Below are 26,772 nucleotides of genomic sequence, written 5' to 3'. Positions count from 1 at the left end.
GGTATTTGCGTCTGTTCAGACGTGCTGTACGAGGGAGACTTTTTCTCTTTCCCCCCCCAATTTTTTACTCCTTTTTTGTTTCCACTACCACAATACTCCCCTTCACGCTCGGATTGCTCCTAAAGAAATTACTACAATTTCTTATGTATTTCACTTCTTTGACATTCTTCAGAGAGATAGCAATATTAGAGGAAAAACCGAAAAGATTGAATATTTTTCTTGCTGGAAACATCACAATCTGCTAAAGTGCCGTTACATTTTACATTAGTTTTATGTAATATCGATTATTAATTAAAAAGTACAATATTTCAAAACTTATTTGTTGAAGAAAAAATATCTATCCATCCAAATTTCTATCCATTTTGAACGATTCACTTCGAGGAATAATGACTCACCGACGGAAGAGTGGTCACGAATAGTAAACGACGACGAAGTGGAAACAAGTTTAAATAAAGATCATGCATGTGGGTCAGCCAGCGTCGCGTGCGTGCGTGCGTGAGTGAGTGCGTGCGTGCGTGCGTGCGTGAGTGAGTGCGTGCGTGCGTGCGTGTTACGCAAGTTGCGAGAGGAAAAGAGAAAATCAGAGAAACCAACACTCACGACTATCCTCAGCATTCCCAAATTTTCTTCTATCTTTCTGAGTTTTGTATCTGAAGTTTTGATTAGAAAGAAAAGATTGATGTAACATCAATTACATTCTTTTATTGTATATTATTACATTACTATATTTATTCATCTTTGAGCGCTAGAAAAGCTAGAACCGAATGAAATGAATAAATTCGATTGAACTGCGTGGACGTCTATACGCTTGTTAAATATTTATTCGCGAGCATGCGTTGACTCTGAGAATTTTCACTATCAACTAAACCGTTTGAGCTTTTTCTCTTTTCTCTCCCTTCTTCTCTCCCTTCTTCTCTCCCTTCTTTCCTAACGTTGAATTTTATGACGGTTTGAGTCAGCGTCAAGGGTGGAGCTTAGTAGCTCGTAAAAGTTGTACTTTCGATGAGCTGCTTTTTAAAGAAAAACTCAAATATAATGGATGTGTAAATTATAGGTTTGGTACGTTGGGAACAGCAATACAATAAACGAGTCTTCTAAATCCAAATCGTAGGTGGCTTGTTTCAAAAGGAAGAGAGAGAGAGAGAGAGAGAGAAAGCACGAGAGATAAATAGATTGGTATCGATTCTCTCGATATCAGACTCGTGGTACCATGGGACGAGCACAGGTGTGATAAGCTGTAAGCATTCGAAAGTTTGTCTCTACTTCGATATTAAGGTACGTTGAATCTGGACCACGCTCTTACGAGATGAACTTTTAAATGAAATTGAACGAAGATGTATTACATTTTCAAGTCGAGGGAAAATAATTCTTGCCAATAAAAAAACAAAAACAATAGATTTGTTCTTCTATGTCGTGACTATATGACTATGGTGATTAATACCGAGAATACTCGCAAAGATCGGTAGAAAAATAAACATCGTGTAGGAGCACGTTGTGTTCTAACGTACATATATCTAACGTGCATACGTAACATGCATACGCAAATACATACTTATATATGTATGTATGCTACATACTGTTGCTATCGAGTTCGGTAATGCTTTAAGAATGCTCAGGGGGAGACTGTCTCTAGACGTTTACAATTTATTTACGTATAACAATTGGCGATTGTCTTCAGTAAAATTTCGATTAAAAAAAGGTTGCATCCGAAAAGACGAATTTTATATTTATAGTAATTAATAGTTTTAATAAAATGTTGTTTATGTTTTGTAACTTGGAAATAATTCATATTTGCTTGTAATGCAAAGCTTCCAAATTCTAATATTAATTTCATTGAAGAGAAGAATATATCGCAAAAGTATTGGCATCTACGTAAGATAACAAAGATAATAAAAATATAAGATTAAGAATAAATCATACGACGCGATAGGTTGTATTGAAAAGCGAGATCTCCCATCTTCGGTAAATCATTTTTGCTAGAGTATGGCAAAGTCTTGGAAAGTGGGAGACCATTTCGTTCTTACTTTGTTTTCTTAGAAAGAGAAAGAATATAAGTCGATTCTCAAAGTATAAGCAAAGTCTTCGAGACCGTTTGTCCGGAAAATAAGCTTGGCCAAAACAACCGTCCCCACACGATTTCCACTTTCTTTCCACTATCGTTTGCCACAACTAACTGTTTGCCACGTAACATTTTCCTTCTTTCCTAACTTTCTCGTCTTCTACTATACACTTCTTGAGAATCGTCTTTCCTCTGAGTCAATTTCTTACGATCATAGAACGACTTGTTTTCTTTCTAAAGGGTACTTGTCAACAGCATACGAACGACTCACTTCGTTGTTTCTGAATCCATTTACGATTCGATATATAAGCGTCATTGTTTCTTTCCTATTCAACTATAGTTTTCTCGATGACATATGCTTTCTTTCTATAAAAATATCATTGGCTGTTCTTTTTTATATGATATTCTATGTAATACATAATGAAGCCGTTACTTAACTTACTTCTTAAGGAGCTTAAGAATTGAATGAAAATACATACTACCCTAGTAGGATGTTTGTCAGGATCCAGTAAACGGAAGACAAATGCGTAACAACTTATTTTTTTTGCAGACTCGGACTTGAAGAAAAGAGCATGCAACGTCATTCGTGGAAGCTCCATTAGTAGGTCGAGTTTGATGTTAGCGCATTCCTTCTCTCACATGTGTACCCGTGCGCGCATTCTACCCTTTCGTTTGGCATTTTCGCGATCGTCCAACACGATAAGCCACTTTCCAGTCGCTACGCCACAGCTTGCACCGCATTAGCACGCGTTTCAAATTCCTCGGAACAATGGCTTATCGTGGTAGAGACACGTGTCACCACCTACGTTCTTCGAAAACGATTCACGCACTTGTCTTATCTGCCTTTATATAGTCTTATGGAATGTGTCGATTTAATAGCTAATTAAAGTGCTAACGTACACAGAATACATAGAAAATAGAGAAAAGGAAAAGGAAAAGAAGAAAGGGCGGTTTCTTAGATAGCGTATTATTGCGCTTTTTCGTGTTGTTACTTCCGTTCTTTTCTATTTCCATGTATATATTTGCATATCTACGTCAAGTTACATATGAACTACATTTGACTTGTCACGAGCAGCTACGCTTGATGCACCCGTACGTTGATAGCTACATTACGAGAAAAGGAATATAGGTAAAATAACACGGACAAGTTACGCATCTTGGCGTATCGCGTATTTCGTCTAGCATATGTCGGATATTTCATTCCTTTCTTTTTCCTCATTTTCACAGTATTTTTATTTTCTCTTCAGCAAAATTTGCATTTTGCATTTTTCATGCCTTATAATTTTCCGTCCTCGTCCACGCGTCTATCTGCACAAATGCTTGCGAGCAATGTAATCTTTCTCTCTTTGCATTTCACCAAATTTGAATTTAAATTTTCTATAATGAAATTGCAAAGCCCTTACTTGTTTCTTTTTCTTTTTTTCTTCTTCGTGCTTCGAAAGCAATTTTAATTTGTAATCAGTGATTTGCATCGCGACAGTAACCCTCCGAGCTTACTCGACTCACCACTCGACTCACCCCGTTATATTAGAAGACCAACGACGAGAATCGTCATTCCAATTAGATATGTTTGAAATTTATTTATCTAGGTGATTGAGAACAAGAGGGAAAAGAAATCGTGGAAGTGTCGTTAGAACTTGTATATGACGTATCGTGTTCTCGTAGACCCGCATTTATTCACGTCTTAACTTTAGATCGATGCTGGTCTTTATAAAAGATTAATCGAGTTTCTATGGAGTAAGTTTTCGTAAAAGTAATTGATCGTCGAGGAAAGTATCGTTTTAAAATGCTTTTAAATTACATCAAATGGTCAATGAATTTCAACTCTTATTTATAGATATTTCATGAAGAATTAATATTCAACAAATTTCTCAATTCATTTTGCTAACTTTTTATATAGATAATTAGTTGTAATAAATTATTTACTTGTATTTTAGACGATTATGTTTATCGTTTGATTTTATTGGTGCAATTAAGAAAATTAGAGAATACATACCATCGGTCGGTTTTGATTTGTTTTCTCTCGAGCGCGTCCGCTGATCACGGATGTGAAACAATACAGCAGAAGATTTACCTTGGAGCTTTATCCATTAAATAAGGATCTTTAAGCGTTTCGTCGACGACGACGACGACGACGACGACGACGACGACGACGACGACGACGACGACGACGACGACGACGACGACGGTTTTGGCATCGTCGGGAAATTGTCTCGGGCGCTTCGTAGGCTGGCGCTCGTAATAATAATATACCGTTCAAGACGTAAATCAGTGTCTATCTTTGAGCGCTGTCCAAATCTTTATTCAAATTTATTCGAGCGTTACATCAAGGAGACTACCATCGGTTGTCGTCTCGCCGTAACCCTGCTCTCGTCGGAATACCCTGTCACGTATTTAAAGTGCTTCCTGCATGTTCTAGAAAAGAGAGCCATCGTTAAGATTTTTCTGACGATTAATTAACAAAACGTACTTTCAAATTACCTTTTTTTTTTACCATCTCTCTCTATTTTCATCGTCAAATGAAGAATATGTGGTGCAACGATTTAACAGTTAAGTATATTATTTGTACATATTAAACAATAATTTCTAATCGGAAAGTAACTTTTACAAAAGTATCATGCACACACGAGAAGTGAATAATTTTGTCGAACGAGATAGGTATTACGTATATGTACCAACATATGCACACACGTATATATACAACGACAGATAAATTATATTCGAGCGTAGGAGAAAGCTTTATCTGTGACTTCGGGGGTCCGTTTTCGCAGAAAAAGGGAGAGAGAGAGAGAGAGAGAGAGAGAGAGAGAGAGAGATTGAGATTTTGGTAGCAAAAACGTTTCGCGAGTTTCGCTTACGAGAGCTTCGTGCCGTGCACCGCGTATATCCCATATTTGCCGAGTGTATTTGCTCAACACACAATATCAGCCAATATCGGTGCAGCCTCTCGACAATTTTAAACTCGGATTTCCAATGATAATTAATGATGAAGCCGTATTTGTTCCGAGATTATTAAGTTACGTATCTACGGTCCGGTCGAGTAGGAGTTTCAATTATCACTCCCTCTATCACAACGAATGTCAGAATTAGAAACAATTGGAAATCTTTCATAGAGAGAAAGAGAGAGGGAGAGAGAGAGATGAAAACCCTATCGACTTATCAAACCTACGTCCAAAGAAAAAGAGAGAAAGTGCGTAAATTGAGTGGCCGGCCGATGGAACAACCTCCGCAGAAACATGGTGAAAATGTAATTATCTGTCGGTGTAATTAATGGCGCGAAAACTAGTTCTCACGTGTCACATTGACATGTTTCTATATCATTTTATTAACCATCTGATTCATATAAAATTACTTCCAATTATCGAAGTAGGTATGAATTCTGAATATGAATGAAAGAAAATCTGACCACTTAGATACTGAGATGGAACGAACTTATTCGAAAAGTTAATGGGTTTTTGCAGATAAACCCATGGCGACTTTGCACCATTTTTCCAATTCAAGCCAAATTCGAAACGATCATGGAAATGCGTCCAACATATCCGTAATATAACGCGGTCGTCCTCGCTCATGCATGCGAATTAGGGAACAAGTTGAAAGGTCCGAAGGGACTCTGAGAGATCGGAATGGGGAGCAGCCAATTTGTCCTTGGTGCTTCTATTTTTTTAGCCCTCTATCGTTGACGTAATAAAGTGTTATGCTTGAAATCACGTTTGTCGCGCAAAGTCAAAAGTGCAGTCGACGACGTGTGACAAAAAGAAGTTGCGAGCTAACGTTATATGGAATATTGAGAGAGAGGAGAAAGAAGGATTTTCTTTCTTTTCAAGGCAAACCACAAGAAAGAAAGTCGAGAACATAGAAGGTAACAGACCATGGAAAAGAAGGAAAGGAGGGCGACCGTCGATTGAATATTTTTACATATATGAGATTTTTATTCTCACGACGCGATTGGTCGGGGCGTGCTTCTTCTTCATTCTCTTACTACTCCTAGCGTTATTCTTTCTTCCTTCCTTCCTTCCTTCCTTCCTTCCTTCCTCTATTTCATATTTTTCTCGAATCGAAAGCGACCCAAGAAAAGTACGTGGGAGAGCATCGAATACCTTCATCGTAGATACAAACGGAAAAGAAATGCCGATCTTTGGCAAGGACTGCAAATCTTTCACGATTTTCAAATCCATTCTTAAGAATTTTTTTCATTCTCTTCCATTCTATTCCATTGAATTCGTATAAAGTTACGTGAGATGAGTATTATTTCGCTAGTTTTAAAGGGATGATGATTTTGTAAAAGCACGGTAATGCGAAATATGTGACGATGATGGCAAACTTTAAGGAATTTTGATAGTTTATTCGGAAACGTATCGTACTTTTACGAAAGCGATAGCTTTCTTCTATTTCTCCTCCTGTTTACCTCCTGTTTACCTCCTGTTCTTCCCTCTATTCCTTTCATTCTTTGCCCTGAACGATCTCATCTCTTCATTTGCTACACTCTACTCTTTTTCTCTCTTTTTATCTCTCTGTTTCCTATCGCTTCGACTCTTGTTGCGAAAGGATTATTGAATTTCCTGTCATTTCCAGAAGAAATATGCTCTATTTACCTTGTAGAGAGTACGAAGGGTAGCTTTTCGCGTTATGGATGTGTAAGAAAAATAAGAAATATTACGATGGAACCGCAAACGAGATCGAGAAGTAGTTTCGTCTTTCTTTTCCATCAATCGCTTCCAAGAAATCGACTTTTCTCTCTTATCGTATCATTTTCACTACCGTATTGTTCGATATTACATAGTCGTATTGCTGAAAAAAATAAAACAAAAAGAACGAAAATTTGCATATAGTTGATGCAATGTCGAGTAGCATTCATCTAGTCACCTATAACGTACTACATAGGGGATCCGAAACTACGAGTATGGATGTTGTGGCAAGAGAAGGCTTCAAGCTTTTGACAATTCGGAACACGTAGGAGGAATTTGTTCGCGGAAAGGCAGGTCGCGTATGCAGCCCACTCTGCTCATCTCCGTTCGAGTTTCTGGAACAGTTTCACCAGGTTTGCTAGTCCAATGGAGGCAGTAGCAGCAGGCGATATGCAGCAGCAGCACCACCAACTTGGTTTCGACCTCCACATCTCTGCTTTTGTACCTTCCCTATATGCCAGGCCAATGACCGTTTAAATACGTGCTTTACCAAGGTATTTTGTCCGACTGTCTACACTTGGCTTGCCCCTCTATCGCTACCATCGCAGACATATGGCCGTAAAGTGCTTTATATTTCTCTCTCTCTCTCTCTCTCTCTCTCTCTCTCTCTCGCTCTATTACGAGCACCCTCTACTTCTCATTCGCTATATACAAAAAAATACGTGGAGAAAATAATCTCTTCCGTTGATTTCGCGCGCATACTTCTTAAGTTTGATTCCTTTAATAGAATCGCTATTCGCAATTGTACTGGCGACAATCGACGTTTTAACGATTACTTCCAAAGAGTTCGTTGTTTCTCTTTGAAAAACTATGTGTGGGTAATAATAAAATTCATTGGAGGAATATAAAGCAGCTGTCTATCCGGGTAGCATTGAACCGTTTAGCGAGCACTGAAACGTTTAACGTCTAGACGCTTAAATGTCTTGTTCCAAGAGCGTTCCCGTATTTCGGATTTAAGTTGAACACGATACTAGGTACTACACTGACTTTATTTCTATCTCCATTCTCTATCTCCATTTCCATGGTATCACCTGTCTATATACGGCTAATGGTTTGATTATTGTAATTTTGTTTTTTCGTAAAGTTCATCTCTTGCGTAATATCTATCTACGTGTCGTTATTTGATGTCAATGATCGATGATGTCGAGACAAGATTCGACGGGAGATGAACCCTTTAGTAATGTGAAGCATTTTATTGGTCACGTTAAATAACGTGGATGATTTAGCTAGCGTCGAATACATGGAGAATTATTGCCACAAAGTCGACAACGGGCGTAAATATATGATAATAGCCGGCCGGCCGGCCGGCCGGCCGACAAAATAGCCATAATTTTTCAAAGTCACGTAGAGACAGATATACATACCCTCTTCCCTCTACCGTTACGCGCTACGGGACGCGTTCGATTTCGCAATATATCTTTGTTCCTTCTGTTAAGTTTGACAAGTAGCAGAGTGGTAGCGAGATACTCGTGATAATAAACGAATAAAATCGTGCTTAAATGTATAAAAAAGCAACATTGATCTAAATCGCTATATCGCTATATCACGGTTGGAACCTTTTGCGATACCACATGAGGAGATCTCGAATTTGCGGACAAATATAATAAAAGATTTTATTTCAGCAAAGTTAGCGTCGAGAGAAGATACTTCTCGTCAAATCGTGCGAAAAGATAAAGCGTACACCACTCTGGAATAACAATGAGATGCTCCTAATCGATTCTACCTCCGTTGACCGTAAAGTAGAGTAACGATGTTGCATCTTATCGTTTTTAGTACTATTTCCAAATGTTCTTTTTCTTTTACATTTTTCTTTACTTTCTTTCGACATTAGGTAAATGACTTCTTAATTCTTCTCGTATTTTCCATTAGTAATTCTTATTGTCAGTAGTATTACAAAACTATAGAAGAAGAATGTGCAATAGTAATAGCTCATTTTGATATGAAAGGATTTCATGCAAATAAGAAAGTTTCGAATTTCGTTGTAAGTTTAACAATAAGGACAAGATCGATCTATAAAGACTAGTCGTTTTCGCAAGGAACGTAAATACGTTGTTCGGAAGGAAACGGTTTCGTGTAACTAATCCTCGTCTATAACGGCACAAGTACACTCGTAGAAACACACAGTGTAGAAAGAGAAAGAGGAGATAAGCATTCTCGAGTAACATCGAGCGCGCTAAGTCTTCTCTCTACGAGTCGTCCTACCTTTAATAGAATACGAAGCATTTCCCTTTGCAATTTGAGCCTTCTGGAAGTCTCGCGTATAGCGAGTATTTGCGTCTTCCTATCGTATCTTCCCTATCTTCCGCATCCTCTACTTCTTGCGTGTTACCGAATACCTTTCCTCTACGATATCATCCCGAGGGTGGTGAATTCATTGCGATCAAAGTACCAACTAAATATATACAGATGGCGTCAAATTTGTTGTTAATAGAACTTTTATGTTGTTCTTCGTTTGTTCTATTTCTTGAGGACTAGCCTAAACGAAAGAACAGAAAAAAGTAACCGAGTCAGCAAGGAGCCCTCATCGCGAAGCGAAGCGAAGCCTAAACTCCTTCCCAGGAAGGAGCAAAGCCGCGCGCGTTTCTCGATATTTCTACTTTGCCTTCGTCCTTTCTCTTTTCCTGGACGGAATGTTAACAAGTTTTGAACGATAACAGTGATAAGTAAAGTTAGGTCTCGCGTTGTACGGGCTTTGGAAGATGATTAACGAATCTCAAGGAGTAGCTAGGGGGAATGATAGATGTGCCTTTGGCAACTTATCTACCTAGCTTTGTTTCAATATACTATATATCAGCGGAGATTCGAGCGAATAATAAGAATCAAAGGTGAAAATCAGAAATTATTGGAGTTTTGCAGAGCAAAACTGCAAATTTGCTCGATCGATCTCTCGTAGCAATGGCCACGAAATGCGTTATCCGACCGCTTGAAAATTCCTATTCGTGGAAAAAGGTGAACGCCCGTTGCGACCAAATGCCGCAGGCGACGTCGATCCTTCCTCCGGGCGTTTGCTGTACGATGGAAATTTTTGTCGCTACCGTGGAAGAGTGAGAAAGAGAGAGACGCGGTTGCTCTTTTCTACTATACCGAACTGCGGATTTTAAACACACCATTACGCAAATTAACTGTTATAACGGCAGGCTCGGTTGAAAAGGAACCGAGTTCTAGCCCGCTGCGGGGGAGTGAGTCCTTTTGGCCACAGTCCAAAAGCCCGTTTATCCATCCGCGATGTTTTGCACTCGTCGCCCCGAATTCATCACGTATATTTCTTCCTTTTCTCCTGCGGCATTCTCGTCAAAATATCCAATTCTGATTTTATCGTCAACTTTGACTATATCAATCGTTCTTTGTTCTACCACCTTTTTTTCCTTTCATCTCTTTTTCTCTCTTTGCGTATTTATAAAATAAAACATGAATTATCATTTTAAGAGCGTTGCTGCTTTGATGTTGTTGCTAGAAACACGTACGACGCCATTATTGGTACGCAGGGAGAGAAAGTACAATAAGTTAAATTGCAAAAAGAGAAATTTTCGGCAAGCTCGATAGCGTGAATTATACCTTATCTGGTCCCGAGGGAGGCGTACGCTGCCCGCAAAACCCAATGAAATAGTAGATGAGCGAGTTCGTTGACCAAAGGCCCGCCCGAGGCGTCATTTGCCATTCTCGAATTAAATATTTCTGCGTGGAAACGTTTAGTCGTTGAAAAAGGAAGCGTAAGAAGAGTTGATAAAGGGAAGAGAAGAAGATGGAGGTGACTAATGCAGTATCCCGTAGGACCCGGTTTTCGACCAGCACTACCTCCATTTCCCCCTTTGCTTCCTCTTCCTCCTTCTCCTTTGGTATTTCTGCTGCTCTGTTACGGAGCACAATCCATCAAATGGCCCGTTAAATATGAATGATTGTACTCACCCTCTCCATCTAGGAAGCCCATATCCCTGCTGAATTAACGAAATTCTAAGGCATCCGATGTCGATGTCGATGTCGATGTCGCTACTTTCTCCCTGTTTTCCGTATACGAAGACGCTTTCGTTCGTGTAACACACGAATCCCATTAGTCGGCCCTCTCTCTCTCTCTCTCTCTCTTTGATTTCAAACACGCGTCTTTTCACGCGTTTCCTTATCCTGTCGACAATGACGACGTTAAGCGGATATCGTCCCGGAGCTCGCTCGCTCGCTCACTCGCTCACTCGCTAATGGAAATGACGTCCCACGCGTTTACGTGACATATTTAGACTTCATATTTCTTCCGTAATTAAGTTGAAAATATTCTGCGAGCGCCTTATCGCGGTTTGCCTTTTTCTTTTCACCGACGTCGAGCGCAGCTAGTACCCACCGCTTTCGTGACATTTTTCATCGTTTAGTCGGAACAGCTCGGCACCTTTTCCTTTTTTTCATTTTTACTTTCGTTTTTGGCTTGGTCGATCCTTTTTCTCGTCCTTCTAAGCACGTTCTTTAAATTCAGAGAAAAATAAGAAGAAAGTATGGTAGAGAGGGAGACAGAGAGAAAGCTAGTATGTTCCTTCAAGTGCCTCACGTAGAAAAGATATTCCACGGGTAAGGTACGTGACACGATCCTTGTGGCCGCTTCCACCCTACACGCACAAACTCATACGGTGCGCTAAAGCAAAAGAGAGAAGGAAATGAAAAAGTTACGCGTCGACCTACAACTTTCGTCAAAACGTTTCTCTTTCTCTTTCTAATATTCCTAAAAACCATTTGAAACCTAAGTGCAATGAAAATAACGGTAAAGATGAATAAATGATATTTTCTCTTTGTTCGTAATTGTAGCAATTGTGATTACTAGTATCACATCTAATGCAACGAATTCTTCGCAGCGTGCAAACGTTTGAAATTTGAAGCTTAGAAATAGAAGAAAATACTGCTTGAGGTCGGATCCCAATCGATCGTTCCGAAAGGGAGATGGATAAAGGTGGAGCGAACGAAAAAACGAGAAAAGGAAAGGGAGAGAGAGAGAGAGAGAGAGAGAAGGAAATAGGGGGTGGTGGTCGGGCCGTTTAAGCAGCTTTCGTTGCGAAGCTCTTGTAAGCTTGGCAATACCAGTTTTCCTACTAATATTTGCCACTTGACCCCTACCCATCGTGCACAGTTTTGCTTTTCCATTCGTTCGTTCGTTCGTTCGTTCGCTCGCTCGCTCGCTCGCTCGCTCGCTCGTTTCCTTCATCGGCTTTTCATCTCTCAACCTACATACGTAGATATCTACTACTAGTGTGTACAAATATTTTTACATTTTTTATTTTTCAACTTGTTCAACTTGTAAGATCAGAAAGAAATTCCATTATAGTTAAGTACTTAAATAAAAAAATGCTTGCACAATGTATGGTCCAATGATGGACCCTTATTGTAATTTTAACCATAGGATCTAGCTCTCTTTCTCTCTCTCTGTCGAGCAATCGATCTTAATAAAGAACAAGTAGAATATAGCTTAGTTTTTTTATTCGATAGAATCAGTAGGAAATGGGCTATAATGATTTTATATGTTGAAAGAAAGAGATGGGAGGAAAACGATTAAGTAGAAAGGGTGATTAAGAAAGAAGGAAAACGAACGTAAATTACAAGAATTTCTTCGCTAAAGAGAAATTGCGAAACCAAATTAATTACCCGTGAAGTCTTGCGCAGCGCGTGTACAAGTTCAATGGAAGAAAATGGAGTTAATAAAGAGTAGAGAAGAAGGGAGAAGTAGGGTAGGGTCTAAGGTGCTTATACAACGTCGCGAGGGCGTCTCGTTAGACGATAAAAGTGCTCCTTTCCTTTCCTTTCCTTTCCTTTCCTTTCCTTTCCTTTCCTTTCCTTTCTTCTTCTCAATTTCTATCAAACGTTCTGCACTATTTTGTTTAGAAATAGTTTACTTTAGTTATGCAGACAGTATTGCTATCCAAAGTCAATCGTAGATGTTGCATCAGATCTTATCATTTTGTATTTCACATGATGAAACTGGAAAATGCCTGGAAAATAAAAAATTCGATTCACGATCGTGATCTTATTTAACAAAAGTAATTCTTCAAATTCTTCAAAATTACAATTTTGTCCGTTTCTTGAGATACTTTCAAAACTCTATGCGACTGACTCAATTCGTTCGGAATATTTGCTTTACGATATTTTCGTGTTTTTGCATACCTTTGGAAAGTAAGTAGAATATTATGTTACTTCGAGTAAAACTGGGACAGTGCTCGGTTTTACAGAGGAACATTCTTTTGAATTTTATTATACAATATGATGATAAAAAAGTGCAAGTTGACGGCGTTACGGTTGACAATAAAGTTTTGACAATATCACCGGCGGCGTCATCCTTTGCTTTTGTCGTTGGCAAATCGTGGCCGAGCTGGTTTCGTATTTCTCTTTCTGTTTTCATGAACAAACTCTTGTGATCTCAGTATCCCACTGTAAAAGAACAATTCAATTTTTGAGAAAGGAAAAGAGAAGAGAAGCGAAGCGAAGCGAAGCGAAGAGAAGCTGCAAGATATCAATTTAATGAGTGTTTCCAAAGGAATAATAGAATGCGCTGAGAGAAAGGATGTAAGTTGAAGAGATGTTGCTAGAGGACTAATTTAATGACCGGATTTGGTAACGTCTATGCTAGTCTATAGTGCTGCATCGTTTCGCTTCCAGTTCCGTCAACGATCTTGGTTATTAACTTTTCTTCTACAAGTTGGTATTGGTGATAGAGTTTCTGAGGAAACACCATCGAAGTAGCGTAAATAATGATAGTTTTCGAACGACTTACTATACTTTTCTCGATATTTTTCTTTCCCTTTAAGAGTCCACGCGAGATGATTCTATCTATTTTCGGACCATGAACTAGCTCTTTCGTATTTTTCTCTTTTCCTTACTCTCTCAGGTCGAATGCGTTTTCTCGTTTCCTTGTTTACGACCACGAAAGAGAAACAGGGATGTATGATAGATCGCTTCTTCGGGACCCTATTTCTCGAGACTCTTACTTTTGCGTAGACGTCACTCGTCCGCCCTTTTTATCGACTTTTTGTCAAGTTTTTGTCGAGTTTTTGTCGACGAGTTCTTGCCTCTCTTTCTCTTTCTCTTTCTCTTTCTCTTTCTCTTTCTCTTTCTATTCCATTCCCTTTTTCATCTCTCAAAATACATGAGATCTATATCTAGATACGTTCGTATGAGTGCTCTATGTATAAAAGTTTAAGTGTGAAATTCGTCGTTCCTGAAATGACTAGCTAAACCCACAAATAACTATACTGACCTGTTTAAATAAGAAACAAGGTTTCTTTAGCTAAAGCATCAAGAGAATAGACTTAATGAAGAAATTGAAAGCAATGTTCGTTTTCGATTATATTTTTTTGGTACATATTGTTATAGATTTAGTTTTTGCATGTGCGATGCGAAATGCTAACACGGTGTCCCTCTTCAACTATATATATATTACACGTGCGTGTTACACATCCCTATATAAGCCCGTCGTTCATAAAACTCTATTGGAGCACCGGCAACAGGATCTTCAAAGCTTCGCCAACACAACGACCACTGCTACAAAGGACTATTTAGCCGTTCGTTTGATCGTTTAAAAGTGTGTGTAAATTATTCGTTTCCTTGCTATTTAGGAAGGATCAAAAATAAAGCTCGTTAAGGAGTAACGAAAGTAGAGATGCTTTGACGAAAGGAAAGTTCATCGATCGCGTTGCTTCGTTAACAGCAAACAAAAATATCCGATGTTATACGTACCAAAGAAAACTTTCTACATGTAAGGAGAATGACGAGTTTACTCGTAATCAGCGAGTTTATCTTGTTAATAGAAATTCGTTTCTTAGCTCTTCTTGAAACAACTAAGAAATATAATTAATGATAGATTACCTGAGTGTCTTTGCCGAGTTTGCTTTCTTGTCGCTTTCCTCCTAATGTCGTGTAACTTGACAAAGAAATAATAATCGAACCTAGTAACGATTGCTACGTTGCCTTCGTATACGCCTACTCTCTTTTTCTACATTTTTTCCCATTTTTTCCTCTCACCCTTTCTCTTTTTTTTCTTTTTTTTTTTTCTTTTACTTTTTATGCTGTCCTCCTTACTTCTTTCTTCTTTTTTCTTCCTTTTCTGACGACACTCCGCGTAATTACGTCAAAAATGAAAGAAAAGCGCTCGAGGGGGAAACCGTTTTCATAAAAGGCGACCCGTTTTATTATATGCAGCCCGGGCGTTATTCCAATGGAGAACGGACAACTTTCTACGTAGAAGGGTGAAAAAAATAAGGACGACTGTATTTTCTTTCTTACACTTCTTTTCTCTTCGCTCTTTCATTCTTCCTTTTATTTTTTCCTCCATATTTTTTTTTTATTTTTTCCCTTATTATTTTTCTTTCTTCTTCGATCACGATGATAGTAGCATAGAGTTGACATTTTGAAAGGATTTTTCGAGAGTCAACCGTAGGATCAACGAAAGACCGTTACATGCTATTACTGCTCGACAAAATCATATGTCTACTATTATATTCATTCGAGCAGAGTTTATTTTCTTCCTTCGTAATTAGCATCAATCTTGACAGAATTATATGAAAAGAAAAAAGGTCGTTTAATTAACCTGACTTTCATCTAAAAGTCTTGTAGACTTAAGGACTTTGTTAATCATCTTTAATCAGTTTGAGATACACATGTGCAGATAATGTGGGACTATTTAGTTTGCCGTAGTAATATGCACCTTCGATAGTTTGTCGATATATTCGTCAAAGGTAATAAATGTAAGCAAATTGGGAAATGGTGGAAGAAGCAAAGAGAAAAATGTTTCTTCCTCGTCCGATGTGGATGTCTGGTAAAACGGGAGACAGTGTCGTAATTACGCGATTCCCCTGGGGTTCGAGGGTGAATGTAGCTTAAACGAGGGTGTTCACGATTCCAAGTCACTCAGTCAATTTTTAATTCATTCCGAACGATTTTTCTCTCCTACCAATCTAACCTAAGCAAAGTTTTTTCCTTTTTATTATTATATTTGGAATTTCCACATCTAAACACGTCTGCTCGGAAGCTAAGAAGAACGACGACTGAAAGCCTAGATTTTACAATTAATAAATATAAGATTGACATTTGATCCAGACATGAGAAAGTCTGCTTTTCTTTCTTCGTATTTTAGAAAGCAGTATTCTATAGGACACGAAAGGACTACGGATTAAATCTCAATTTCATATACGTTAACAACTCTCCTCTCGAAAATTCATATATTTTACCAAATGAAAGTACGTAATCTTGCCTTCTTTTATATTTAAACAAATCAGTATAGTTATTTGAGAGTTTAATTAGTCATTTCACGAATTAACGCACATTCACATTATATATATATATAACGCATATCTAGATACAAACGTATAAGCGGACTAATGCGAACAATGGTATCGAGGTATCCAGTAAACAATACGTTCGGCACGATTCAGAGAGCAACGTTCACCGGTGCTTTCGCGCAATTCTGCCGTCCGCTTTTGCAACAATAATTCATCAGGCAACGTTCGCACGAACCTGACAGCTTTTCCCCCGACGGCTGCACGTGCACCCCCGCCTGCGTTTTATACGCTTTGGAAAATGTTTTATGGTCGTAGCCTGATTGTACAGTCATCATCCTTCTCTTTCCATCAACGGTGTCCGCCCTTTCTCTCTTCATTCTGCGCTCTTCGCGATAGCCATCCTTTATATTTCTCTAGATTTCAGCTTTTTTCTTATCATTATTATTGCTCAATACTATTGCTTGTAGTCATCTATCGTTTTCATCTTTTCGCTTATACAAGTAATAGGAAATAAATTAGTAAGAAAAAGAACAGCACCTTTCAGTTTCTGTGATCTCTGTCTAGGCTGCTTGTTTAATTAAGAAGGAAAAAAAAACGTGACAGAACAAAAATACATCTTCTTCATTGGATTAACTTCATTATGCGGTCGAGCGAGTTTCTTTCCTTTACTTACATATTTCTTTTTTCCAGTACCGTACGTACCGTGTAGACGACGTTGTAGAAGGTAGGAAGGGTAAAGCTTTTTATATTGAAATAAAATTCTAACTAGAGAACAAATTTTAGACGGTGTATGCATTGATAAATTCATGACGACTGAAAGATACACAAGAGAGAAAGAACACAAGGAAAACTTGACACGATACGTGAATTTTTCGAGTGGCGAGAATGCGTCGAGAATGCGTCGAGAAAGACTCTTGACATGTTTTACCACGTGTCATCCCTCTCGTCCTTTTCCTACACAATCTACACAAATCATTTTTCCTTTTTTCATTAAATCACGTACTTTTTGCTTCTGCTTTTGAGATGTATTTGAGAGGCATCGCGAAACAACAGGTAAATCGTTCAGTATAGTTATGGTAGTGGTAGTAGTAGAAGTAGCAATGTAGTAGTAGCAATAGCAAAATAGTAGCAGTGGCAGACTCCTTGTACTTCACAGAAGTTGTTTTCTAACAAATGAAAGAAAAGTCGAAGATTCTGAAAATATCACTTTCTTGGCATGGTTAGAACAAAGCGGCCGAGTCCACAATTATATAGGACAATACCGCGAAATGGTAGCGTAACAAAAGGAGGAAAAAAGGGCTAGGGTTTACTCATTCGCTCGACCGTCGACTAGAAAGAGGAAGAGCGTAGAAACGCGGCCCATTGTTTCCGGTAGCAGGTGTTATTTCGCGAATGGTACTGTTATCGTGCATTCTCTCGCAGAGTCGTGCATTTCGCGCAAAAAGAAAGAGAAAGGAAGGAAAAGAGAAAGAGAAAGGTAAAGAGAAAGAGAAAGGTAAAGAGAAAGAGAGGGTGCAGAGGGCAGTATACGTGGTTTATTCAGAGGTGGTCATGCGCTATGTTCAAAGGGCCATTACGAAAATGACCATTAAAATAAATTACTCTCATCGTGGCATAGGACTCGATGTCCTTCCATTCCCTCCAGTTTTCTCCCTCTACGCTCCCTCTACGCTCCCTCTACGTTCCAACCGATGCAGTCTGCGAATACGTGACGCAGAAATAGTCGGTCGTACGAATCAATTTGCGTAAATAATAGATTACGGTAGCAACGGATGTGCTGTGAATTTTCTTGAAAATTCAATGTCCAGTTCTAAGTGCCGGTATTATCAACATTTTTTCTGCTATATTAAAGCATGCATTAATATAGGAATTTTACTATACCTTAATAACGATACACATTACGTATATCTACGATATCTACGATACAGGGATAAAAGGGCTAGAAGTGCGCTCGCAGATGCTCTCAAAGTCTACAGAGTCTAAGATCTCTTTGCAACATGATTTGAAATTTATAAAATATTGTCTCCGCATTAATAGATGCGATAGGTATCAAGTAAAAGTCCCAGCCCCTTTTTTTTAGCGTCGAATCAACGAATTACTTCTTAATTCGGAAACCGATAAATTTCATTTGTCCTCTTTTATAATAAAGAGAACAAAAGGAAGAATATACTTAGAAAAGTTAGGCAAACGCAGCGTCGTTCATAGGTGGGATAAAAGTGCCCCGGTACATTGGAATCCTTTTTCCTCCCGATTCAGCAAATATTGACGTTTGCGAATTGAAATTTGCATGGACAGCGAAATTGGGAAAATATTTCCGCTCGTAAAGGAAGGCAGCAGCGCGGGTTTTCCCTCCTTTATTTTTTCCCTTTCCCTGTACCACCCTGGGGAGAATAGCACTGACCGAGGAAAATGCGCGCGGCCTTAAATTTAATATGACGCGTCTTTGGATCGACGCGTCTTGGTTCTTTCTTCTTCTTCTTCTTCTTCTTCTTCTTCTTCTTTCTTTCTTCCTTCCTTCTTCTTCTTTCATTTCTTTTCGTCCCTCGAGTCGAAGTTTATCGAAGAGCAGCAAAAAACGAAAGGAAGAAAGAAGACCAAGTTCCTAGTGACGGAAAGGTTTGTGTGTGTGTTTCAGGGTCCGGTCGGGGAGGTGGGCGGCGTTAGGCTGCCACTGCAATCCTTAAATGGATACGGGTCCTTGTTCATGTACTCGTCGTTAACGAGTCCCAACGGTGGTGGCGGCCAGGCTACTGGAGGCGGGGGCGAAGTCACCCTCCGCCTCCGCGAACCGGAGGACATACCGGAGGATGTGCTCGCTCGTCTCGACGACACTGCCACCCTTTCCATCTCCCTTCAAGGCGATGCAGTCCTGAGGCTAGGGGCGGCTGCCGCAGGTGAGAGTCTCTCTCTCTTCGCTCAATTCGTTAAATCACCGACTGACTACTAACAACTCTCTATCCCACTGTTTTTTACCTTCCACCATTTATTATAAGAATTTTAATACGAAATTAATTAGTCAAGAACCATTTTTAATTTTATAGTCCAACTTTTGTAAGAATTGTTGTGTAATATTCCAAAATAAAGTCTAGCAAAAGCGAACGTGCTCGGGGAGGAATTCTTCCTTGTGGAACAAATCGGAGGACGATCGAGCGTTAACTTCCGGACGATTTGTCAGAGCCAAACCAACGACGATCTGGCTCTACCATTTGCTACGATAAATCCCGGATTTTCATAACTTTCTCTCAGCAACTATCCCGTTTCTTTTTTTTTCTTTTTCTTTTTCTTTTTCTTTTTCTTTTTCTTTTTCTTTTGCTATCCTTCGCAACAGCATTGCCAAGGGCAAGTCTTCCTCTTCTCTCCTATTGGTCTCGCATCGTATTCTTTAAAAGTCTCCATGGGAAGAAATGAAAGAAATATCTTTTTCTTTCTATTCTCTTCTCCTTTCCTTTCCACTCTCGCGACTACTTCGAAAGAATTTCAAGCTAAAAGAGATTTATCGCAGTTGCGGCTTGGTAAGTCCACAGAAATTTCTGTAAAAGTCGACGATTAAGGAAATTCAATGAAATGAATTCTGAATTGTCATACTTAGGATGCAAATTCCCAACCTAGATTTCCCATTTTAATTAGAATCCTAGCACTTGAGCATAAATATCGAAGCTGCGAAAAGAAAATGTCCACGTGCTCCGTTCGATCGGATTCTATCGGAGTAAACTGAACCGAATGAGAGTAGGAAAGAAATTAGAGGAAAGGATATGCACATGCGAAACTTCTTATGTAGAAAACTTTGCGGAGGAAGCAATTCTCGTTATAACTTGGAAACTGTAGAAACTTAAACTGCCGCGAGTCGAAGATTCTAAGAGGGGGAAAGGTGAACGTTTTGGCCGTTTTCCAACGCGAGACAATCGTTTGTTCTTTTCGTAGCTTCCTTCTCCTTCTTTCTTTCTTTCTTTCTTTCTTTTTTTCTTTCCCTTCCTCTTTAGCTACGCCTTTTACAAAAGACCACTCTTTTTTTGACCATTTTTCTTTTCGATCGGATCTAACTAGCCTCATCTTACGTCCTCCTTGTTCTTTACCGTCAAATAATTCCAACTTGGACTCGTAAATCTGTGAAGGAAAGACGACGCAATAATCGAATTGAACAGAGAAACTTTATGAAATTAATTTTACGTGTATTTTTTCTTTTTTTCTTTTTGATAGTTTTTATATGATTTTCCAGGAAAAAAGTTGAAGAGCGAGAGAAATACTCAGCGATTATAATCCTTGCTCGATCGCATCTCATTTTGTAAAGGCCGTTCTCAAACGAGCACGGTTCAGCCATAGTTCCCGAGACATTAGGGCCATTATCCTGGTGTCACGTACTTAAGAACGGGTTGAAGGACTCGTAGACCTGAGGCTACGTGTGCGCAAGTCGAACACAAAGTCCCAGCATCGACCTTATCGCTATTACCATCATCACCACCGGCGTCGTTCGCATCGTCGGTTTCCACTCTTCGTAAAAGGCATGAAGGGGTGAAGTTCGATGCTCGGAATGTGCAACGTTAGCCGAGAGTCTCGCGGAAAAGCTGCACATGAATCTCTATGTTTTCATAGAGGGGGGGGGGGTTGCGAGGGTAGGAGTGGAGAGAGAGAAAGAGAGAGAGAGTAGGACGTAAAATGCAAAGCTTAAACCCCGACGACTATGCGCGCGCACGAACTTGCTCTTGTTCTTCGTTAAAACCGTTTACGTTTTACGCGCGGTCGAGCCACTAATTTCCCTCCTTCATCTTCAACTTTCTTACCTTCCTTCCGCTCGGGACAGAAAAATACTAATTCTAGATCTTTCTATTTAACAATAAGTAAGAGTACAAACGTATTGGAAACAATCCTATTTATACTCCCATATAATACAATACAACTATGGAAAAAATTATACTTGAGGCATAAAAAAACAGGGTGACTAGCACGCTTCCTGAAAGTAAACAAGTAGTGACCCATGTATCTGACATCGTCCTTTTACTGTCGATCTTGACGCTTTTTCATCGGGGTTAAACGGAAAAAGATCAAAGGCAGAGGAACGTGCACGCGTTTGCTTTCCACCAACACCTTAATAAGCGTATTCTATCTATAACCACACTGATGCATTTTGCATTGACTTTGTAATTGTAAATTTTCCCTTGCACCATACTCCATCGCCTGCTCTACAATATCCTATCAAATCTTCAATAAAAGCAGATCGCACTTATTTCTCTCGTCGGGTCTTTTAATGTATTTTTTTCCTTTTATAGTAAAGAATAAATATAATATTTGTTAGAAATTTCTTTAATTAGAATTCATTAAAACGTATTTGTTTCGAGATTAATTTTGATTGGACGGTAAATGGATTTGTCATCTATTGGAAGAACGTTCGAAACGATTTCTTCCGGCGGTGAGCATAGACGCGCGTGCAAACGTTTCTAACGAGACCTTAGCGTTTCGTATAACGACATTGGGGCTCTCGCCTCGCATCCGTATTTACCGTTGCTGAGTTCTCATGAGACTCGTACGGAACTGGCTATAACCTGCGGCGGCATGCTCGCACAGCCGGTAGCTGTGTATAGAACATATAGATAGTCTCGATTCGTCTAGACTACATTTACTAGCATGATATCAAGTCACGTTGCTTGATAGCTGTCATACAACAGGCTATTATAGGGGGTAACTGCCTTCGCTTTTCTGCCACTGGGTTACCGGCTAAAACAGGAGAGGTGTGTTCAGCACATATTTACTTCGGGTTTACCGCGATATTGCCATACAACCGAGGATACGGATATTCATTGCATGGACACGGATACACTTTGCCCTTTCTCTTCCCCTCCACAATTATTTCCATTTCCTCCATCGAAAGGGAGTACAATTTTTCTAATCGATCTTTCAAATTTGTTCTTACAAATATAGACAACCAATAGCAAATTGGTTCAACAACTGATGCCTTATTACCTATTCGAGGATATCCTTTTACGTCTGACGAGTTTCTCCATACTACATGTTAAACGTTCAAATCAATATTAATGGGCGTGGTTCTGGGAAGATAATCAAATCCTTTCCGTTTGTTTAATCTAGATTAGAACAAAGTGTTGTTACCTTTTTTATAATGACAATTTCATTTTGACTACTCATGTGTACTACCTACGTGGTAGTATTGTATTTTTGAAACATGCGACACGACGTTGTAAAGTTGATATACCTTGGTATACCTTGAATCGAGCGTGTAATTATCAAGCGAGGATGTTATGAAGCAAGCACGGTGGTTTAAAATTTGAATTACCTCGGCTCGGGGACGAAAGTCGCGGTCCTTGCGCGAATAAAGCTATTCGCGGTATTAAGCCATTAGACCGCAACGAGAGTTGATTAAGTGTACTACTAGCCGAGATTGTGGACAAACTACGTACGTCGTTATCTACGACAAACGACAAGAAAGAAACACGAGGGACACGGGTGGTTGGCTCTGCTGTTTCAGACTTTGCTTTTCAAAGCCGACAAAAAAAGACCACCCAACTAAATTTTCTCTTCCCTTTCTCTTTCTCTCTCGCTATCACTATATTTCTAGCCACAAGGACTTAGAAACATTTTAATAGAAAATTAGATATTCTCCTTATAAGGCTAATAATGAAGAATCACGAAGATCAATAGTGAAAAATTAGCGAAGGAGATTCGATCGAATTTATATGTTATTTCTCGTTAACAACGTTATTAAAGGAGAAACAAAACTCATTTAATACCGCTTTGTTGTTGTTCCTATTGACGATGCGACTTTGTACCATAATATTACTGATAATGATCCTAGTTAATCGTTGGCATCGTTTTGAAAATGTAAGAAACAATGGCATTAATTAACTATTCATTACGCGTTCTGGCGTGGATAGAATACTGGCTGGACGCATCGATAGATGCACAAAAGCAATGCGCGAAAAGCCCTTTGATATCTTCGCGAGGACAATTCGATGCATTTTGGAGAACGTTCACGCACAGTCGAACGTTCCCTTTTGTTGTGTGCGAGGAATCGGTCGGATTAGCGAGCTATAATTTGTCATGGTATTACCAAAATGGATTAGCGTTAATAGCACCAAGCTTGAATATTGCTTCAAGCGTAGCGATCGGAACAATGTGATAGCAAATTGTTAAAATGACGAGGAGAGAATATTGAGTATCGTGATTGTAACGATATTCGAACTATTACACGTGTCTCATTGGTGCATCGTATGTATTAAAAACTAATTCATTTCAAATTAATTGAACATTCTTATAAATGTTCTCTAGTATACGATGAAAAAGAAATAAATTGATATGTGATCATTTTAAAAGGCTACGAACATGCATACCAAACTCGTATCAGCCAAATTATTTTTCAGCGCTCGCGTGCAGGATAGGATTTTAATTTGCGATAGAAACTGACTTTGGTCAAAGGGATGCCTGCCTGCCTGCCTGCTTGCCTGCCTGCCTGCCTGCCTGCCTGCCTGCCTGCTCGCCTGCTCGCCTGGCTTTCTCCTTTTTCACCATCACATCCAGAAACTGCTCGATTTAATTAATGTTCGCTTCATAGGCAGTCTAAACCCCTCGCTGAGCATCGTTCGGTGTAGCCTTGTCTATAATTAAGGGAGAGTTTTTCGCCTACTATACGAATGAAATTACGTTCATCCGTAAATTGCGTTTTCTTTCGTTAAATCATAATGACCCTATTTTTCGCCTAAAGAACAAGTATTATTAAATATTATTTAATTTCAACTTGAAGAACAGCAAATTAAAACAATAGATAAAAGGTGAAACATTTGTTAAACATTTGTTAAACATTTATTTAACTCGCTAAAGCATGGAAAAACGTTGATAATATTTTTCAAATTTCTGTTAAAAGATATGCTCTTAATAATCTCCAAAATATATCGACACTTGCTCTTTTGTGCTATTGAATTTCTTGATTTTTCGCTTTGTTTGCTGTTAAGGGAGTGATCGGTAATGTAGTTCCGAACAAATTGGCCCTTGAGGTGCTCTACAAAATTCCACCTCTTACCGTCGTGATGTCGCCTCCTTCGCTATTTTCCATTCACGCTTCTCTTCATCATAGTACCTATATCGTATTTTACTTCGTGTTATACACATTTTCATTTTCCTACAAGTTGTATTTATATTGTATATTTTGTTTGATCGTTAATCAATCAAAATGTACATATTTGCGCTTACTTATATAGAAAAGATAAAAGAAGAAGGATAAACAATTGTTATACATCTTGACTCGTCTCGAGTGGTTCTTAATGCAGATTCAACTGAAGATACCACTTAGTGATCTTTTCAACGTAGATCATCTTCTCGAGGTGTGGTACAAAGAGAATTTTTAATGAAAGTTCTTTACATTCTCGAAAGGAATCCCTTTTGCAAACCACTTAGCACACCTTAACGTGTGTACTGATTCACGTGAAGATATAAGATAAGGTCTTTAAGTAGACTTCTTCTAATCATTTGTAGAACGAATCGATTTAATAATACGATAAGCTTCTAATAGGAAGGAAGAAAAGATGGTCCGAGGAGGAGAATCGTCGTTTTCACTGGATTCGTTTCACTTTTCCTCTTTCATCGTATTATGATAAATACAAACTAGGGAGAGTTAAAGAGCGATGTGTGTGTGTGTGTTTGTTCGCTGATCGCAAATTGACTTCGCTATTGAAACAACAAAGAAACGAAAAGAAAAAGCGATAAAAAACGAAACGTTTGATAAACTTGAAGAAACTTCTTAATGAGAATAGTTATCGCGTGTAGCAACATATTACAAGATAGTTTTCATTTAATCGAAGCAATGAGTATAGACAGAGACTAACGAACATCCTTCGTAAACGGGGAGTATGGCATGGGCGAGAAGGATTTGTGCGCCGTTCCGCTTAAAATTATGTCGTCGTGATGATGCGAAAACGTTGTTAATCGACAATCACGAGAACGATTGTTTGCCATCCTAAATAACGGCTTTAATTGCGACACATTAACTATAATAACACGATTATCGCGCTCTTATCGCGCTCGCCACCGTTGATTACTTCTCGTCCCTGTCATCCGTTACATATTGATCGATATAATTTGATGTTTGTTTTTGGAAAAAAGAAGAAGAAAAAAATAAACAAGCATGAAATTTGTTGCAAAATCTTTTTTTTTTTACTCGGAACCACCAGCACTACCATCAACAGCATTTCTAGAGGATAGGTATTTTGACAAAGCCGACACGAAATCGAGCAGATAGATAGTCGAGAAAGGTCGCTTTCTCCAAGTCGGCTTCGCCCGAGACAAGAACAAGAATAGGACGAGGACTAGGCAAAGGAGTTTGAAGTTCTCAAGACACTAGAACGGTGTACGGTCGAGATAATGACTGGAGCTTATGCTATACAAAGGGAAAATAGCAGACGTGGCTCGGACTTTGAACGCGACATTTGTGCGCTATGGTTGGAAGTTTCGTAATACGCCGTGATACGAAAGATAGTAGGTACTGGCAGATCTACCACTAAGGATTGTTCTCCTTAGCCGAATTTACATATCTTCAATCTTACCAAAAATTCATTTCTTTGTCTTCCTTTTTGTGTTTTTATTACGTAAGAGTAGAGTACATTCTCTACTTCGTTTTCAGGCCATTTCTCTTGATCCCTATCGGCCAAATACTCGAAACAAACGACGTTTAATGGCATTTTCGCTAACACCAGCGAAACGTTAATTTATCAAAGGGAGAAAGAAAAAAGCGATTATTAAATGGAAGGGTGGTATAGGGCTTCGTTAGAATAACACGTATTGCGGTGCTAGCGGCATCATCCAGTTTTGGATGAGATGAGACTAGAGTAAACGATATTTACGAGGTTGGGAGATCGATAGCAATTTAGCCACCCTTCGCTGTAGGAACCGAACGCTACGGGTGGTAGGTAACCCGCCTCCTCGTAACCATCTACCGTCTCTTTGCATCTCTGTGCAACATGGCCTAGTCGGAACTCATCCATATACATTGGGAAAATTAATATCTGCCTTCGTTCGTTCGTTCGTTCGTTCGTTCGTTCGTTGGCTTCGTTCGCGCACCGAATAAACTCGCTCCCGAGTTTTCTCCTCTTTCTGCTTTACTCTCTGTTTCTCTCTTTTTCTCGCTTTACTCTCCTTTCGACGATAACGATCGAATCTCTCGTCTTATTTTTCTACTTTTCCAATCTCCTCGTTTTCTCGACTACGACTACGACTACGACTACGACTACGACTACGACTCACCTTTCGAAGTAGCTTGCAAGATTTACGTTTCTCTCTGCTCCTTCGTCTTTTTAAACGAAAATTAATTAGAAAAAGTTTAGCCCAATAACGTTATTACGTCCCTCGTTCGACGTTAAATGACGAGGATGCGTCAGGGTTGCGTCGTCCCTTTCTCTTTTATTATTCGACAACGTTGTAACGAAAGGTAATGCCCAGCATATATATATATATATATATTCTGAACCGCTTATATTTACATATTTAACTAACCCAAGTAGGGAGATGCTACTGCGTAAGCATTAACGCAAACACAAACGCATCATTTCGAATATATTCATTCCGACACATACTCTCGCACACTACGCACCATACTATAAATGCTAACGTATACCTGAATGCATAAGGTATCACGCACCACACCGGCTCGAAACGTCGATAGTCGTAAGCTAAAATTTATATATGTATGCTTCGTAAATTATTGTCCATGTCGCAGGTGCGTATATACGCGTCCTAAATGGCTGACTAAATAATGGAATAAAATATTTCTTTTCCTTTTTTTATAACTTAT

At 39.1% G+C, this 26,772-nt stretch overlaps 1 protein-coding gene across 12 annotated transcripts in view; it reads left to right on the top strand.

Moving 5' to 3' along the window:
- The window catches only part of LOC107071147 (uncharacterized), a 162,099-nt gene that overhangs the window by 70,082 nt on the left and 65,245 nt on the right, over positions 1–26,772 (top strand). For 10 of the 12 annotated variants that reach the window (XM_089178039.1, XM_089178041.1, XM_089178037.1 and 7 more), the window contains one exon: positions 18,622–18,880. The exons of 1 other annotated variant lie outside the window; for it this stretch is intronic. In XM_089178039.1, the coding sequence (XP_089034165.1) occupies positions 18,622–18,880 (259 nt within the window). Of the gene's footprint in view, positions 1–18,621; positions 18,881–26,772 lie in introns of those variants that run through there. One more of the 12 variants, XM_089178049.1, reaches the window with a different exon arrangement.

The sequence above is a fragment of the Polistes dominula genome, unplaced genomic scaffold (assembly GCF_049000335.1).
Source record: "Polistes dominula isolate Pdom_NZ unplaced genomic scaffold, Pdom_raw_medaka contig_77, whole genome shotgun sequence".
Lineage (NCBI taxonomy): Eukaryota > Metazoa > Arthropoda > Insecta > Hymenoptera > Vespidae > Polistes > Polistes dominula.
This window is presented reverse-complemented; position numbering and strand designations above follow the sequence as displayed.